General features: G+C 40.4%; 1 protein-coding gene across 12 annotated transcripts in view; it reads left to right on the top strand.

The window, feature by feature from the left end:
• The window catches only part of LOC100145148 (uncharacterized), a 118,125-nt gene that overhangs the window by 62,638 nt on the left and 37,822 nt on the right, over positions 1-17,665 (top strand). For 9 of the 12 annotated variants that reach the window (XM_012964280.3, XM_018094539.2, XM_012964277.3 and 6 more), the window contains 5 exon segments: positions 3,455-3,494; positions 7,923-7,956; positions 8,168-8,189; positions 13,420-13,464; positions 15,917-16,024. In XM_012964280.3, the coding sequence (XP_012819734.1) occupies positions 3,455-3,494; positions 7,923-7,956; positions 8,168-8,189; positions 13,420-13,464; positions 15,917-16,024 (249 nt within the window). 12 annotated transcript variants of the gene reach the window in all.

Raw genomic sequence — 17,665 nt, 5'->3', positions numbered from 1 at the left:
TTACATAGACCTAAGTCCTCTATCAAAAGAAACAGGGTTTATTTTCTTCTTTTGTCAACACATGTTCTTTAGTGTCAAACTTCTTTTTGTCTGAAAAACTCCTCAGGGCAGGGGCATGAGTCTGCTCAGTTTGCTAATCTCTACCTCTCCCCCTCCCTTTTGCTCCCCCTTCCATCAGAATTTGCTCCCCCTTCCAACTCTTTGTAATCTGAGCTACCAGCAGCTAGAGCTGCAGCAGGGAAGCTATTGAGACCAAGATGGCAGCTGCTATCCTAAAGGAGAAGGAAAGGCTAGTAAAGAGTTAATCTCAAAATGCAGGCATACCTTCAGTTGTCTCAATAGTGCCCTTAAGTCTCCCCATATTTCAATAGTTCAGATGATCAGAAGCCAAACAGGAAGAAAAAATGCTGAGCTGGGTAGATCCCTATAATGCAATGCTCCTGCACAGACACTGCGACCAGATCTTCAGTTAGCACATGCGCACACTCCCCCTAGGGCCCGGTTGCCATGGGACACAGCAAGCAGGAGCGGTGAGCTGTGAGGGGGTAACGGTGAGCGCGGGTGGGGGGAATCAGTAGGGGACTGTGCAGTTGGTGTGTGAGCAGGGGTGCGCTCCTGATATGTGCTCAGTTGAGCGGAGCGGTGCTCAGAGAACAGAGCGGGGGGTGGGTGGTATCTGAGAGTTGGTGTGTGAGCCGGAGTTGTGAGCATGAGCAGTAGAGACAGTGAGGGAAAAAAAATGGGCATCCCTTGTTAAAGGAACAGTAACACCAAAAAATGAAAGTGTATAGAAGTAACTAAAATATAATGTGCTGCTGCCCTGCACTGGTAAAAGTTGTGTTTTTACTTCAGAAAGCCTACTATAATTTATATAAATAAGCTGCTATGTAGCCATGGGGGCAGCCATTCAAAGTAGAAAAGGCACAGGCACATAGCAGATAACAGATAAAACACTATTGTATTCTACAGAGCTTATCTGTTATCTGCTATGTAACCTGTGCCTTTTCTCCTTTTTTCCAGCTTGAATGGCTACACAGCAGCTTATTATATAAATTATAGTAGTGTGACTGTAGCAAACACACCAGTTTTACCAGTGCAGGGCAACAGTACATTATATTTTTATTACTTTAAAGCTCTTTCATTTTTTGGTGTTACTGTTCCTTTAAAGACGGTGGCGCCGTACACTTAAACACATATGTAGTTTGTAGTTAGTGTATCTCTGTAAATCTTTCATTAGGCAAGCCAGGAATATAGCGTTTTTACACGGCAATAGTAGTACTATTTAATAGTGTGCTTAATAGATTTTGACTTTCCTTGTCTTTTAAACAGAGGGAGCTTCTAGAGCTGTTTACTCATGGTAAAGCTTTCTGCAGAATAAATATAGCTTCTAGCTTGCATTAATGTCTAATCTATTGGCAGTGAAATGCCTTTGCTTTTCCTTTAAAGCAGTACTGTCCAACTTCTGTGGTGCAGAGGGCCGAAATTTTTCGTCCTATATGGTGGAGGGCCGATAATGGAAGCCTGTTTTGACCACTCCCCTTTTCTAAACCACACCCACTTGAACCCACACCCGTGTTATCACATGACCATACCCATATTAATGGTGGTAGTACAGCAAAAACTTGCCATACTCTGCTTTCCCTACCCTGCCTATGTGCGCCATACTCTGCCTGCCCTATGCTGCCTTTGTGTGCCATAATCTGCCTGCCATATGCTGCCTGTGTGTGCCATACTCTGCCTGCCCTATGCTGCCTGTGTGTGCCATACTCTGCCTTCCCTACCCTGCCTGTGTGTGCCATATTCTGCCTGCCCTATGCTGCCTGTGTGTGCCATACTCTGCCTGCCCTATGCTGCCTGTGTGTGCCATACTCTGCCTGCCCTATGCTGCCTGTGTGTGCCATACTCTACCTGCTCTACGCTGCCTGTGTGTGCCATACTCTGCCTGCCCTACGCTGCCTGTGTGTGCCATATTCTGCCTTCACTACGCTGCCTGTGTGTGCCATATTCTGCCTGCCCTATGCTGCCTGTGTGTGCCATACTCTGCCTGCCCTATGCTGACTGTGTGCTGGCACTTGCTCCTACAGTTTGCACAATAACTATATATTAAAAAACTTAAATGCAGTACCACCTCATATATGTTCTTTTTTTAGTGTTTATTTGTCGGTTTCTACTGCTCCTACAGTCTACTGTCTGAGGTGTGAACAGGTGATCAATGTGGGTGATTTCAGCCTGAGCCTGAGGTGTGAACATTGCAGGGGGTGAACAACGTAGGGAGTAAAAGGTGTGAACAACACAGAGGATTACATTTTTAAACAATACAGGGGGATTACAGCCTGAATCTGAGGTGAGAACCATGTAGGGGGCCAGGTAATCACAGTACTGATACCATTTAAAGCTTACACAAAGGTAAGCCATCAAAGCAGCCAGACAAGTGGGGGGCCACACAGAGCGGGGTCGCGGGCCACCAGTTGGACAGCCCTGCTTTAAAGGGTTAATATAGATGTCAAGCCTATAATCACATTCACCAGAGCCAAACAATGCTCAAATTTTTATTATCAGTATAGGATCTCTTACAGAGAACCTTCAGGACAATAGGTTTTCCAGATAAGGGGCCGTTCTATTAGCAAATGCCTTAAGATTACTTAAAGGAAAACTAAAGCCTAACTAAAGAAGTAGGGCAGAAAAGATCTAAGCCTCCGCAGATGCCCAGTAACTCCCCATCTTCTTTTCTGTTGATTCCCTGCACATTCTCTGTGCTGCTGTTTTTACTGAGTTTAGGGACCGACTACATGGATAGAATATACTGCATGAATAGAATATAAATGTAACAGTAAAAGGCTGATTAGTAATTAATTCAGATTCACATTAAATGACAGATCTGAAACCAGGGCAACTGCATCAAAACTGGATAATTAACCCTGTAGAATCAGCTTTTATGATAGACATATCTAATTTTCTGCTTGATAATTTGCAACGACCCCTAAGCTCAGCCACTAAACAGTGCACTGAGCATGTGCACTGTCCCAGACAGTTCTAACAGAATCCAATATAGGAATCTACTGTGACAAATGTAAAGACTTATAATCATTATTTCTTTAGAGATGCTGGAACTTTAAATCAGTCCAGTCAGTTTATTATATAAAATATGGCATTTCTGGCCATATTCATTTTTTGGGTTTAGTTCTCCTTTAAAACATTTCTCATCAAATATGGTTGTTTTGCTATCAGAATGATTAATGCTAATGTCATGTGCTGTTGTATTAAGCAAAATCAAATCAGTTAAAAAGGAAGATATGTATATTATATGAGATTATATTTATCTATATAATCCTAGATAATGTGTTTTCTCAAATGTTTTTTTCTAGTTCTCATACCCATACTTCATATGAATGCTTAAATACCATATTTAACAATGTATGCATCAATTAAAAGGAATCATTTTCTTGTCTCCTAGATTTCAATAAACCTCACAGCCACTGGAGTTTATAAAGACGGTAAGTTATTAACTCAAATTGTGAAGCATGAGAAAAATAGTAATTTAAAAGTATAACTTTCTGCATATATTTATATCTATAATATATATTTATTTCCTGATATTTATATTGCTCTGATTATGCATAATTTACATAAGTCCCTGCCCCAGTGGAGTTTACAATCTAAAATCTAAATTCACGCATAACACAGTAAGACCAATTATATCACGATTCAATGAACTTGTATTATATGACCTTGAATGTAGGAATTAACCACAGGAAACCCACACAGACACAGGAAGAAAATACTGCAGATAGTGCCCTGGCTGTAATCACACAGGACCCCTTCACTGCAGGGCAGCAATGCTACTCACTAAGCCACCTTGCTCCCCGATTAATATTTATCAACCCATGAAAACCCAAACTTGCAAAGCGTAATAATTGATATATGTATTTGCATAAAGGCAGTGCTTCTCTTTTGTCCCAGCATGTCTCATTATTCATAAAATTCCAGTGCAGTTATAATAATGTTCTGTGCATGTCATGAGATAGGCCTGTAAGGGTTAATCAAGCAGGCCAAGGTATCACAAAAATCTTCCCCCTGTGACAGAAACAGTATATGTGTAATTTACTACGGCCGTTCATACAAGTCCAAACATGATTAGATTTGGGTACTCGGTTTGTCAGATAGGAGTATCTGGGCAGGGGCAGGTCACACAGTAGTGATGTTTAGTCTGTATGGGACCGGTGGGATCATTTAGAATTGATGAATCTAATTTCATCTTTCTATTATGTTCCCACAAGGAGTTATGGACATTGGTATCATTGGACCAGTCCCATACACTCAGTCCATACACAGGAGGCCATAAAACTCACACTGTGTCCTGCTAATGGTGACACCCCTTGCATTCCTGAGGGAGGGAGAGTGTCCAGTTACCTGATCCCCTGCAAACTGGGATAAATAGTCAGCTCTTCTGACTATACGCTGATATTCTGTGGAGGACCAATTTCTATTGGAAGTTTATCCTGTGGTTTCCCCTTGCCTCCAGGACTAGAAGGACTTTGCTTGGTATAGTATAGGACTTCTATATTTTTCCCTTTTATTTTAAAACTCTTTGTACTTGTTTTACCGTATGTCCTTTTTTGTAACATCTTGTTTTAATTTGCACTGTTATACTTTTTAGAATATTAAATATAAAATTTAATAAGTTTGTCCTTGATGCTCTAAAACGTACCTAACCTCCGAGTGTGTAACTGTGTTGTGTGCCTTAGCCCTCTGTATGCTGTGTGCTGATTAACCCTGTGACTGCTGGTAAGGAGAGTGTGTGTGTTGGTTCTTTACATTAACCCTTTCTCTACCAGTGTGCTTGGCATCTCTCATTGCCAGTGTAAGAAGTATGAGAGTGGTGGCAGCAAGTTGTGTATGAGTTTGTGAGTCAGGGGTGTGAGACTGAGCAGGGGACCCTCTAGACAGCCACGCCTACAGTCACGTGCGTCTGAACTGCCGTAATCGTGTCTACTTATAAGAAAAAGTAGCACAAATGCAAAACATGGAGCTATCAACAACAAAAACTATAGTCGAAAAGAAAATTCAGCACAAGCCCATTTCATTGAAACAAGGGGTTATGCTGCCATTTTAAGATGTCTGTATGGTAGTGATGTTATCTAAACAATACTACTGTGCCAACCAAGTACAGGGGTGTCTTGAAAGTGGGGTTATATCTGTGCTATAAGTTGGGATATTAACTCAAAACAAGCAACACATTAAAGGAGAAGGAAAGGCTACCAAAGAGTTAATCTCAAGCTGCAGACATACCTTCAGTTGTCTCAATAGTACCCTTAAGTCTCCTCAAATTGCGATCGTTCAGATGATCAGAAGCCAAACAGGAAAAAAAAACGCTTGTTACTGCGTGGATTCGAGCGAAGGGGGGGGGGTCAGGGCGGTGTTACTGGTTACTGCAGGAATTCGAGCGGAGCGGGGGGGGTGTTACTGGTTACTGCGGGGAATGGAGTGGAGGGAAAAGGGTATGGGCATCCCTTTTTAAAGATAACGGGCGCCGTTCACTGAAACAAGTATTTAGTTTGTATTAAGTGTATCTGTAAATCTTTCATTAGGCAAGCCAGAAATATAGCGTTTTTACACAGCAATAGTAGTACTATTTAATAGTGTGCTAAATAGATTTTGACTTTCCTTGTCCTTTAAAGGAACAGTAACGCCAAAAAATAAAAGTGTATAAAAGTAACTAAAATATAATGTGCTACTGCCCTGCACTGGTAAAACTGGCGTGTTTGCTACAGTAACACTGCTATAATTTATATAATAAGCTGCTGTGTAGCCCCGGGGGCAGCCATTCAAGCTGGAAAAAAGGAGAAAAGGCACAGGTTACATAGCAGATAACAGATAAGCTCTGTAGAATACAATGTTATCTGCTATGTGCCTGTGCCTTTTCTGCTTTGAATGGCTGCCTCCATGGCTACATAGCAGCTTATTTATATAAATTATAGTAGACTTTCCGAATTAAACACAAAACTTTTACCAGTGCAGGGCAGTAGCACATTATATTTTAGTTACTTTTATACACTTTTATTTTTTGGTGTTACTGTTCCTTTAAGTAAGTAGGCCTTCTTTTCATCACTTTGGAAGTAATACCTTTACATTTCCAGTACTATGCTGTTTGATTTAATAGACTACCCTTTTATAGCATGCTTTATTCAAGGCAGCTTTAATAGAATACATTTCTGCAATGATTAAATGTTGTTCATTTATCTTTTTGGTTTAAAGAAATGAGCTAGAGCTCTAAGGTAGCCTTTATGTAGTATCAACATGGACAATTTAGTGGACTGCATCTTCAAGTTGCCATATCTCTTGGCTAAGATAGTAAATGTTTGTTGGGCATTAGCTGGCACTTAAAGAGAATCTTCTTCCAAAAACAGTTGTTGCATAATGAAAGAATGTATTTGTACGCAAATTTCAGGTATAAATTTGTTAAATATTTTAAAGGGGTTGTTTACCTTTCCTAACTACTACCCATAAAATGTTAGATTATGATCCCCCAAGACTGCTAGCCTATGTCTCACACAGATTATGTCTCTGTTTAGTAGAATGTGCCATTTAAAAATTACTGCAATCGCTGCAGTTCCTGAGAGACATCAAGTTTTCAAGGGGGCAGATCTTTTATCTTTTATGCAGTGCAGAGCGTCCTGACATCAGAGACTGCACTTTTCCCTTACTATCTCTTTCCCTTACTATGCTCCCCCAGCAATTTGTATGAAATCATAAAAAACTGCTCACTGAGGCAAACCTGTTCCCCCTTCCTCCCCCAGCATGTGTGGCAAAAGATATTACCCTGTCTAAATCTTTCTGATAGTTCACATGAAAAGCCGCTCTCTGAAAACAAAACCTCACTCGCAGCAGCATCCCAAACAGTAGCAAAGCTTGTAAGAACCTGTTACTTCCTGATAACATATCCAACCAATCGTAGAATAGCATGCAAAATAGGATATAAGATGTTGACATGCACAGTACTGCCAGTACTAAGCATTACGCAGAGGTTCAACGTGTTCATACAGTAGTGTGTAAAAAGTGGTCGGCAACCCCCTCGTCTGGTGCCTCTACTAACTCCTGCCCTAGACAGAAATGCTAACTTAACAGGTAATTTTCTCAAAGACAATTGAAATTTTCTAAAGGCATACATTACTGATTTACTTAAAATTACCTAACCTGGACTAATAATTGCACTTATTTGAAGATGAACAACCCCTTTAAGGTTGTTTATAAATTAAATTGCAACTGAAAGTAGAATTTGTGTATACCTTACTGTTCTTTGACTGTGACTCTTGAAACAGTGTATCAGAATTTAGTTCTCCTGGTTCATTAATTAGCTGGTTCCTGTTATATCAGGGGGCTCAAACTCAATTTACCTGGGGGCCGCAGGAGGCAAAGTCAGGATGAGGCTGGGCCGCATAAGGGATTTCACAAAAAAATTGGCTTTCAAGGGATAATGCAAGGCACGGCGGGCCGGAGCTGCTGATTGCGGAAATGGCGTTATGCCATCATAACAGTTATTATGGGAAGACGTTCTGTGTGCACAATTAGCTCCTTAGCAGCTAATTGTGCACACAGAACGTCTTCCCATAATAACTGTTATGATGGCATAACGTCATTTCCGCAATCAGCAGCTCCCGCCCGCCGTGCCTTGCATTATCCCTTGAATCGCAATAAAAATCGCGATCCATTCATTGCTTTTGAGAAGGCGTTGGTGCGGGCCACAAAATATTGTACCGAGGGCCGCAAATGGCCCGCGGGCCGCGAGTTTGAGACCCCTGTGTTATATTGTCATAAAATAGTCCAGGGAATATAAACAACCAGGCAAATATTTGTTTCAGTAGCAAATTACAAAACTTTTTGGAAGAGAATGTTTTTGTTTAAATGAATGTTTAATTTTTCAGATTTTTGGAAATATAACCTGATAAGACATCAGAAGTAAGTTTTCAGTATTTAAATTTATCAAATAAATGGTAAATATTTTTTATTCTAAGTTTTATTCTATGTCTTAATAGGAATAGTTCCTCGTTATTGCTTTTGCTAGTTTTTCAAGAAACCTTGTTAAAATTTATTACTGCATTTGTCCTTAAACTGGGCATCTAAAGATCTGCTTGTTAATTGTGTTGCTAACCCATGTTCTATTTTCTAGGATGAGTGCTTTGAAAGAAAAAGTAAGTTTCATAATATTGTAGCCAGAAATGTTCAGTAACATCAGGCTTCATTGAAGTACATTCATTTGTCGTGTTTTGTTAGTCTCGTTACATGTCAACTCTGCAATTAGAATCAGAATTTAATCATCAGCCCACTGTAGCAACAGCTTATATGACCGACACATCTAATTTTCTGCTTAATGGTTTGCGTCTCAATAGATGGCCAGAACACACTGGGATATATAAAATAATGAACTCCTTTGACTATATGAAGGCCTGAGTAATTACCCAGTTTCAGTAAGGTTTAGTTGTTTGTTTAATGTTTTTGGTAAATTTTTGACCTAGAGACATGCCTGCTTTAGCATAAACTTTACAGTTACATGGATTAACATGTTTACTATGCTACATTTCTGTGAAGGCCTTTTACCATGAGGTTATAAATGTGGAAAATTGTAATTACTTTTGTTAAGCACATCTGACACCCATGCATAGGGTACAGGGTCAGCCACTTTTTGGCATCTTATTTAAAATGTATTTGGGTATTTAGATTTGTTGAACCTCAATAAGTTTCTGACTGCACAGCGAGTTTGGGAGCTGCTAGCGAGTGTTGCATGTAATCTAAAGTGTTGCATGTAAATTTAAGTGTATAGCAGGCGTTTAAAACAAAAAAGGCGTTTGGGGTTTACTGTGCATGCTGGGAGTGCTGGTTGAAAGGAGAAAGTAAGTGCAATTAACTAACTGCTGTGTGACTTGTAAGTGCTACCTGGCTGATTGAGCATACTAATTAAGGGGGTGGAGTAAATCTGGTAAATTCTCAACAGACATTTGGCTGTTTGATTTGAACCTCAATAAGTTTCTGACTGCACAGCGAGTTTGGGAGCTGCTAGCGAGTTTTGCATGTAATCCAAAGTGTTGCATGTAAATTTAAGTGTATAGCAGGCGTTTAAAACAAAAAAGGCGTTTGAAACTTAAAAGGCACTATACAAGGGATTGCACTCGGGAGACTGTAAGTACCCAGTTGCAATATGAGTTGCAGTATGATTGCTGGTGTTACTCAGTGTGCATCTTGTCGCATGTATGTGGTCCTGGAGCAGCAGTTCCATGCAGCATTTACTTGTGAGAGATGCAGGTGGGTTTTCCTCTTGGAATCTGAGGTGCAGAATCTAAGGGGGGAACTGGCAGCACTGAGGGCAGCTGCAAACATGGGGGAGAACAGGAGGCTCACTGAGCAACCACTGGCAGGGGCCGGTGTAGTGGGGGGGGGAGAAGGGACAGTGGAGGTTAATGAGGGAGACAAATTTGTAACAGTTAAGAGGGGCAGTAGGGGACACAAGGGTAGGGGGGCTGGTTCAAAGCTTGTACAAACCAACAGATTTGCCGCGTTAGGTGAAGATGCTGGGGAAGGCAGCTCTGAGCTGGCGTGTATGGAGCAGGCTGACTCTCAGAGCACCCTGGGAGCCGGCACCTCTAATACAGGTGGGGGGAGTAGTGCTAGGAAGGGAAGGCAGGTTATAGTTGTAGGGGATTCAATTATTAGAAAGGTGGATAGGGTAATTTGTCGCAAAGACCCTACATGCCGAACTGTGTGTTGCTTGCCTGGTGCTAGGGTTCGGCATGTGGTGGAACGAGTGGACAGATTGTTGGGAGGGGCTGGGGAAGACCCGGCGGTCTTGGTACACATAGGTACCAATGACAAAGTTAGAGGAGGGGGGAAGTCCTCAAGAACGATTTTAAAAAGCTAGGTGCAAAGTTGAGGGCGAGGACTTCCAAGGTAATTTTCTCAGAGATATTACCTGTGCCACGAGCAACATTAAGAAGGCAGCGGGAGCTCAGGGAGATTAATGCGTGGCTGAGAGATTGGTGCAGGGAGGAGGGCTTTGGGTTTCTCCAGAACTGGGCTGATTTCTCAATCGGCTACAGGCTCTTTGCCAGGGATGGGCTGCACCTCAATGATGATGGGGCAGCTGCTTTGGGGGAAAAGATGGCTAGAGGGTTGGAGGAGATTTTAAACTAGGAGTGGGGGGGAGGGTGCAGCGGGAAATTCTGTGGTAGACAGGATAGATGAGGTAGTGGGCATAGTAAGGGAAATTGGGGGAGGAGACTTGCTTCGGGATACTGATAATGGCAGGGAGGCCCATAAGTTGTTTACACGTCATTCTCACGCCGGAACCAGTATTAAATGTATGTTTACCAATGCAAGGAGTCTGACTGGTAAAATGGGAGAGCTGGAGGTACTGGCGTTGGAGCAGAAATATAATGTGATTGGTGTTGCTGAAACTTGGTTGAATGAGTCTCATGACTGGGCTGTTAATATTGGGGGGTATACATTGTTTCGGAGGGACAGGGGCAATAGGAAAGGAGGAGGAGTGTGTCTGTTCATTAAGCACAACTTAAAAGCAAATATTAAGGAGGAAGTTATGGGGGTAACAGAGGGAGCTGAATCCTTATGGGTTGAGCTTCTCACAGATAGTAAAGAATCTACCAAGCTAATTGTAGGGGTATGCTATAGACCCCCTAATGTAAGCGAAGAGGAGGAGGCCCAGCTCCTGTTGCAAATAGAAAAGGCTGCTAGTTTGGGGCAAGTGATAATAATGGGGGATTTTAATTACCCTGATATTGACTGGGGCAATAGTACTGCCAGGACAGTAAATGGGAACAAGTTTATAAACTTGCTGCACGACAACTTTATGTCACAGGTTGTTGAGGAGCCAACCAGGAACCATGCTATACTAGATCTAGTGATCTCTAATAACCCAGAACGTATAGCAAATGTGCAAGTGGTTGAACCCCTGGGTAATAGTGACCATAATGTTATTTCATTTGATGTTTGGTGCAGGAAACAAATTTACACGGGGGCAACAAAGACACTGAATTTTAGGAAGGCAAATTTTAGCTCCTTAAGGGCAGCGCTTCAGGGCATAGATTGGGGCATTATGTTTTCTGATAAAAATACAGAGCAGAAATGGTTGTCATTTAAAATGATATTAAATCATTACTGTTCTCAATTCATTCCATTAATAAGAAAAAGCAGAAGTGTTAAGAATCACCCCATGTGGCTTAACTCTGAGGTAAAGAAGTTAATAGGGAAAAAAAGGAAAGCTTTTAAGAAATATAAGTCAGAGGGGACAGTAGCTGCGTTTAATGAATATAAACACTATAACAAGTGTTGTAAAACAGCAATCCGGAAGGCAAAGATAGAAAATGAGGAGCGCATCGCGGCCGAGGCCAAGACTAACCCCAAAAAGTTTTTTAAGTATATTAATAGTAAAAAGATGCAGGTTGAGGGTGTGGCCCCATTGAGTTATAATAACAATATGGTTACAGCGGATACAGAAAAGGCAGATGTGCTTAACCAGTTCTTTTCTTCTGTGTATACAGTAGAGGAGCAAGTGGGCCAAGTCTCACCCAATAGCTTCACTGTTGCCTCAGCTCCAACTACACAGTGGTTGGCACAGGATATGGTGCTTAAAGGGTTACACACGATAAATGTAAACAAGGCACCTGGGCCAGATGGAATACACCCTCGGGTACTGAGAGAGCTAGGGGCAGAATTGCAGTGGCCCTTGTTTCTGATATTCTCAGACTCGCTCTCATCAGGTATGGTACCTAGGGATTGGAAGAAGGCGAATGTCACTCCCATATTTAAAAAGGGAGTAAGATCTCAGCCTAGCAATTATAGGCCTGTAAGTTTGACATCCGTGGTGGGCAAGTTATTTGAAGGCTTGTTAAGGGATCACATTCAAAATTATGTAGTGGAGAATGGCATTATGAGCAGTAATCAGCATGGCTTTATGAAGGACAGGTCATGTCAGACCAATTTAATTGCTTTTTATGATGAGGTAAGTAAGAAGCTGGACAGTGGGGATGCAGTAGATATAATCTATTTGGATTTTGCTAAAGCATTTGATACCGTTCCCCACAAACGACTGCTTTCTAAGCTAAGGTCTATTGGTCTTAGTGAAGTCGTTTGCACATGGATAGAAAACTGGCTACAGGATCGGGTACAGAGGGTGGTTGTTAATGGCACATTCTCTACTTGGAGTAAGGTTCTCAGTGGGGTCCCTCAGGGTTCTGTACTGGGTCCACTTTTGTTTAATTTGTTCATAAATGACTTAGGGGAGGGTATTATGAGTAATGTATCAGTGTTTGCAGATGACACAAAACTCTGCAGACCAGTCAATTCTATCCAGGATGTGACATCCCTGCAGCAGGATCTTGACCAACTGGCAATCTGGGCAGCTAAGTGGCAGATGAGATTTAATGTGGATAAATGTAAGGTCATGCACCTGGGATGTAAAAATATGCAAGCCCCGTATACCCTTAATGGGACTGCACTAGGCAAATCCATAATGGAGAAGGATCTTGGAGTCCTTGTAGATAATAAACTTGGCTGTAGCAAGCAATGCCAGGCAGCAGCTGCAAGGGCAAACAAGGTTTTGAGCTGTATTAAAAGGGGTATAGATTCACGGGAGGAGGGGGTTATTCTTCCCCTTTACAGAGCGCTGGTAAGGCCCCATCTAGAATATGCTGTTCAGTTTTGGTCTCCAGTGCTCAAACGGGACATTATTGAGTTAGAGAGGGTCCAGAGAAGGGCAACTAAGCTGGTAAAGGGTATGGAAAGCCGCAGTTATGAAGAAAGACTGGCCAAGTTGGGTCTGTTTACACTGGAGAAGAGGCGCTTAAGAGGTGACATGATAACTATGTATAAATATATAAGGGGATCATATAATAACCTCTCTAATGTTTTATTTACCAGTAGGTCCTTCCAACGGACACGAGGGCACCCACTCCATTTAGAAGAAGGGAGGTTCCATTTAAATATTCGGAAAGGATTTTTTACAGTGAGAGCTGTGAAGTTGTGGAATTCCCTCCCCGAATCAGTCGTACTGGCTGATACATTATATAGCTTTAAGAAGGGGTTGGATGGCTTCTTAGAAAGTGAGGGAATACAGGGTTATGGAAGATAGCTCTTAGTACAAGTTGATCCAGGGACTGGTCCGATTGCCATCTTGGAGTCAGGAAGGAATTTTTTCCCCTCTGAGGCAAATTAGAGAGGCTTCAGATGGGGTTTTTTGCCTTCCTCTGGATCAACTTGTAGTTAGGCAGGTTAGGTATAGGCATTATGGTTGAACTTGATGGACGTATGTATTTTTTCAACCCAACTTACTATGTTACTATGTTACTATGTAATGGTCCTAGCTAATGTTTTTTTTTTTTATAACATATCTGCATTACTCTTCCTATCTGCTAGATTTTACATTTAGCTGACCAACAAGAGGCCGTCTTAAAATATTTGGTAAGTTGTCAGCATTTTTTTTTAATCAGTACTGTTTAAAAAGGATTTCTGTTGAAGTAGCAATCATGACACATGTTTAAAACTAAGTTTTCATAATACATGACAAAAAGCCTATCCTAGAAATTTGACTACTATAAAATACAGGCTACAGAGCTTAAAAACACTTAATTTTTGTCAACTTTTGTTAATTTTTGTTTTCCCAGCCTTTTATAATATTATATGGTCACAGAACTCCCTGGTGACTTTAGAGCCGAGTTTATTTCTCCCTTCTTATATATTTTATGCAATCACTCAATATAATTTTTTTTAAACATGCTTAACAGAAATTACCAAGTAGCAATCAAAATTATCTTTGGTCTAGGTCATATGGTTTCAGTGTCAGTTATAGGGTGTACTAACAACAATCATAAATGTATCCAAAATGTAAAAAAATCTGTGATACCAAAAGGACAGAGGTATCTCTGTATGGTATCTGTGCTTCTCCGTCCCAACTGCATCATAATCTTCATAGCAGACTTCACAGTAAGGCAAGAAATCTCAACAGAGCAAAAGCTGCATCCCAATAACTATAAAAGAGCATAGTAAATCTACAATTGCATTAAAGCAAAAATGATTAGAAATTACATTAAAACATTTTAAAAACTAGGATTCTACACGGGCTTCTATTCCAATACATCTATATAAATATCCATATCTTTCCATATTTATAAATACCTTTTAAAGGAGAAGGAAAGTTTTGGCATTTTACTGCCGATCGATTTGCCACATTAGTGCCACCTAGAACAATATATTTATTCTGCAGGAACCATTAACATACCTTAGTAAACAGCTTTAAAAGCTTTCTCTGTTTGCTTAAGATAGCAGCTGCCATTTTAAGTTGCTGCAGTCCTGCAGTCTCTAGACGTTATAGCAGAGATCACACATTCCTAAGGGAAGGAATTCTTAGCATTTTGGTTGGAGGGGGGGGAGTAAGAGAGAGGAGAGAACTGTGCAGACTCTGGCTCCAGGAATTAAGGCTGTTTCTGAAAGAGGAAGTCAGACACTGGAACATCATGTTTACAAAAAAAAGACAAGAAATCCTGTGTTTATTTTGATAGAGAACTCAGTGCAGCATTACTGTAAGTGCTTATGGCTGTATTTACATAGACCTTTGTGATAAAGCGTATTTAATTTTTACCTTTCTTTCTCCTTTAAAACAAAATTAAATTAAAAAACCTCACATAAATCCACATTATCCACTGTTTCATCTATATTATTATCTATTCCAAACATTGTAAATTTAATTTCCTTTACACCATGTTCACTTTCAAGTGATTTCAATGTTTATACAGATGGGCACTTAGCTGGCTTATTGTGTGCCATAGTGATCCCCACCCAGTGGCTCATGAGCAACATGTTGCTCACCAACCCCTTGAACGTTGCTCCCCCGTGGCCTCAAAGCAGGTGCTCATTTTTGAAATTCTGGTAGAGAGGCAAGTTTTGGTTGCATAAAAACCTAGTTTAATGCCAGACAGAGCCTTCCGTAGGCTGGCAGTCCACATTGGGGCTGTTAGAAGCCAATTATAGCTCTTATTGCTACCCCTAATTATAATTGGGGGTATTACTAATATCACTGCATGATTTGCACCACAAAAAAAGCCATATACTTTTCTAAGCCACATTATATTGTTATCTTTAAAGGAACAGTAACACCAAAAAATGAAATTGTATAAAAATAATTAATATATTATGTACTATTGCCCTGCACTGGTAAAAGTTGTGTCTTTGCTTCATAAACATTACTACAGTTTATATAAATACCCTGCTGTGTAGCCATGGGGGCAGCCATTTAAATTGAAAAAAGGAGAAAAGGCACAGGTTACTAAACAGATAACAGATAAGAAGCATAGATTCCCATTGTATTCTACACAATTTATCTGTTATCTTCTTATGTAACCTGTGCCTTTTCTCCTTTTTTCAATTTAAATGGCTGCCCCCATGGCTACACAATAACTATTTCTATTAACTACAGTAGTGTTTCTGAAGCAAACACACAACTTTTACCAATGCAGGGCAACAGTACATTATATTTTAATTATTTTAAAACATTTTTATTTTTTAGTGTTACTGTTCCTTTAACTTTTAACTAGAATAGGATCAGCCTGTACAGTATTCCAGTTTCTTTTTATACTGTTACTTAAATTGTAAACCATAAAACATCTTGCTCCTTCTATTTCCTTAGATGTTAGTTTACCTTTATTTATGTCTTATTTTGTTTTTAAAATATCTATTTTTTCAATGCTGTCTTTTAAAAAAAAAAAAAAAAAGATATTTTATGAACATAAGGAGGAGAAAGGAAGACCTAAAAAAGTTAGGAAGTGAAATGTATTTTAGGTTAGGGTTTTCAGTTTCAGCAAATAAAGCTATCTGAGTTATCATAAAACAATGTTACTTGTGTTCTGTCTGTGTGCAGGATTCCTTTACAATTAGATCCCAAGAAGAAGCAAATATTGTGCAGGATCTAACCAACAAACTTGAAGCTGCGGTGCAGGTGTTTAATCAGTATACTAAACAAAGCAGGGTATGTTCACCCTTAATTTGCATTAAAGAAAAAATGTTGATATATTGTAATTTTTACAAAAAATGTATTGTAAATGTATATAACAAGTTGTGTTAATATGTTTAAATACAGTCATGGCCAAAATTGTTGGCACCCCAGAATTTTTTCAAGAAAATCAAGTATTTCTCACACAACAGTATTGCAGTAACACATGTTTTGCTATACACATGTTTTAGTCCCTTTGTGTATTGGAACAGAACAAAAAGGAAATAAAGCAAATTGAACATAATGCCACCCAAAACTCCAAAAATGGGCTGGACAAAATGATTGGCACCCTTAACTTTATATTTGGTTTCGCACCCTTTGGAAAAAATAACTGAAATCAGTCGCTTCCTATAACCATCTATAAGCTTCTTACACCTCTCACTGAGAATTTTGGACCACTCTTCCTTTGCAAACTGCTCCAGGTCTCTCTTATTGGAAGGGCGCCTTTTCCCAACAGCAATTTTAAGATCTCTCCACAGATGTTCAATGGGATTTAGATCTGGACACATTGCTGGCCACTTCAGAGCTCTCCAGCTCTTTGTTACCATGCATTTCTGGGTGCTTTTTGATGTATGTTTGGGGTCATTGTCCTGCTGGAAGACCCAAGATCTCGGATGCAAATCCAGCTTTCTGACACTGGGCTCTACAGTGTGACCCAAAATCCTTTGGTAATCCTCAGATTACATGATGCCTTGCACACATTCAAGGCACCCAGTGCCAGAGGCAGCAAAACAACCCCAAAACATCATTGAACCTCCACCATATTTCACTGTAGGTACTGTTCTTTGTAGGCCTCATTCCGTTTTCGGTAAACAGTAGAATGATGTGCTTTACCAAAAAGCTCTATCTTGGTCTCATCTGTCCACAAGATGTTTTCCCAGAAGGATTGTGGCTTACTCAAGTACATTTTGGCAAACTGTAGTCTTGTTTTTTTTTATGTCTCTGTGTCAGCAGTGGGGTCCTCCTGGGTCTCCTGCCATAGCGTTTCATTTAAATGTCGACGGATAGTTCGCGCTGACACTGATGCTTCCCTGAGCCTGCAGGACAGCTTGAATTTCTTTGGAACTTGTTTGGGGCTGCTTATCCACCATCCGGACTATCTTGCGTTGCAGCATTTTATCAATTTTTCTCTTTCGTCCACACCCAGGAAGATTAGCTACAGTGCCATGGGTTGCAAACATCTTGATAATGTTGCGCACTGTGGACAAAGGCAAATCTAGATCTCTGGAGATGTACCCGTAACCTTGAGATTGTTGATATTTTTCCACAATTTTGGTTCTCAAGTCCTCAGACAGTTCTCTTCTCCTCTTTCTGTTGTCCATGCTTAGCGTGGCACACACAATACAAAGACTAAGTGAACTTCTCTCCTTTTCATCTGCTTTCAGGTGTGATTTTTATATTGCCCACACCTGTTACTTGTCCCAGGTGAGGTTAAAGGAGCACCACATGTTTATAACAATCTTATTTATCCACAATTTTGAAAGGGTGCCAATAATTTTGTCCAGCCCATTTTTGGAGTTTTTTGTGACATCATGTCCAGTTTCCACAATCTCACTGCCCTCACTGTAACAAAACACCTACGCTGCTTCAAATGAAAGTTTTGTTACTCTAAAATAA

This window comes from Xenopus tropicalis, chromosome 6 (assembly GCF_000004195.4).
Source record: "Xenopus tropicalis strain Nigerian chromosome 6, UCB_Xtro_10.0, whole genome shotgun sequence".
Taxonomy (NCBI): Eukaryota; Metazoa; Chordata; class Amphibia; order Anura; family Pipidae; genus Xenopus; species Xenopus tropicalis.
This window is presented reverse-complemented; position numbering and strand designations above follow the sequence as displayed.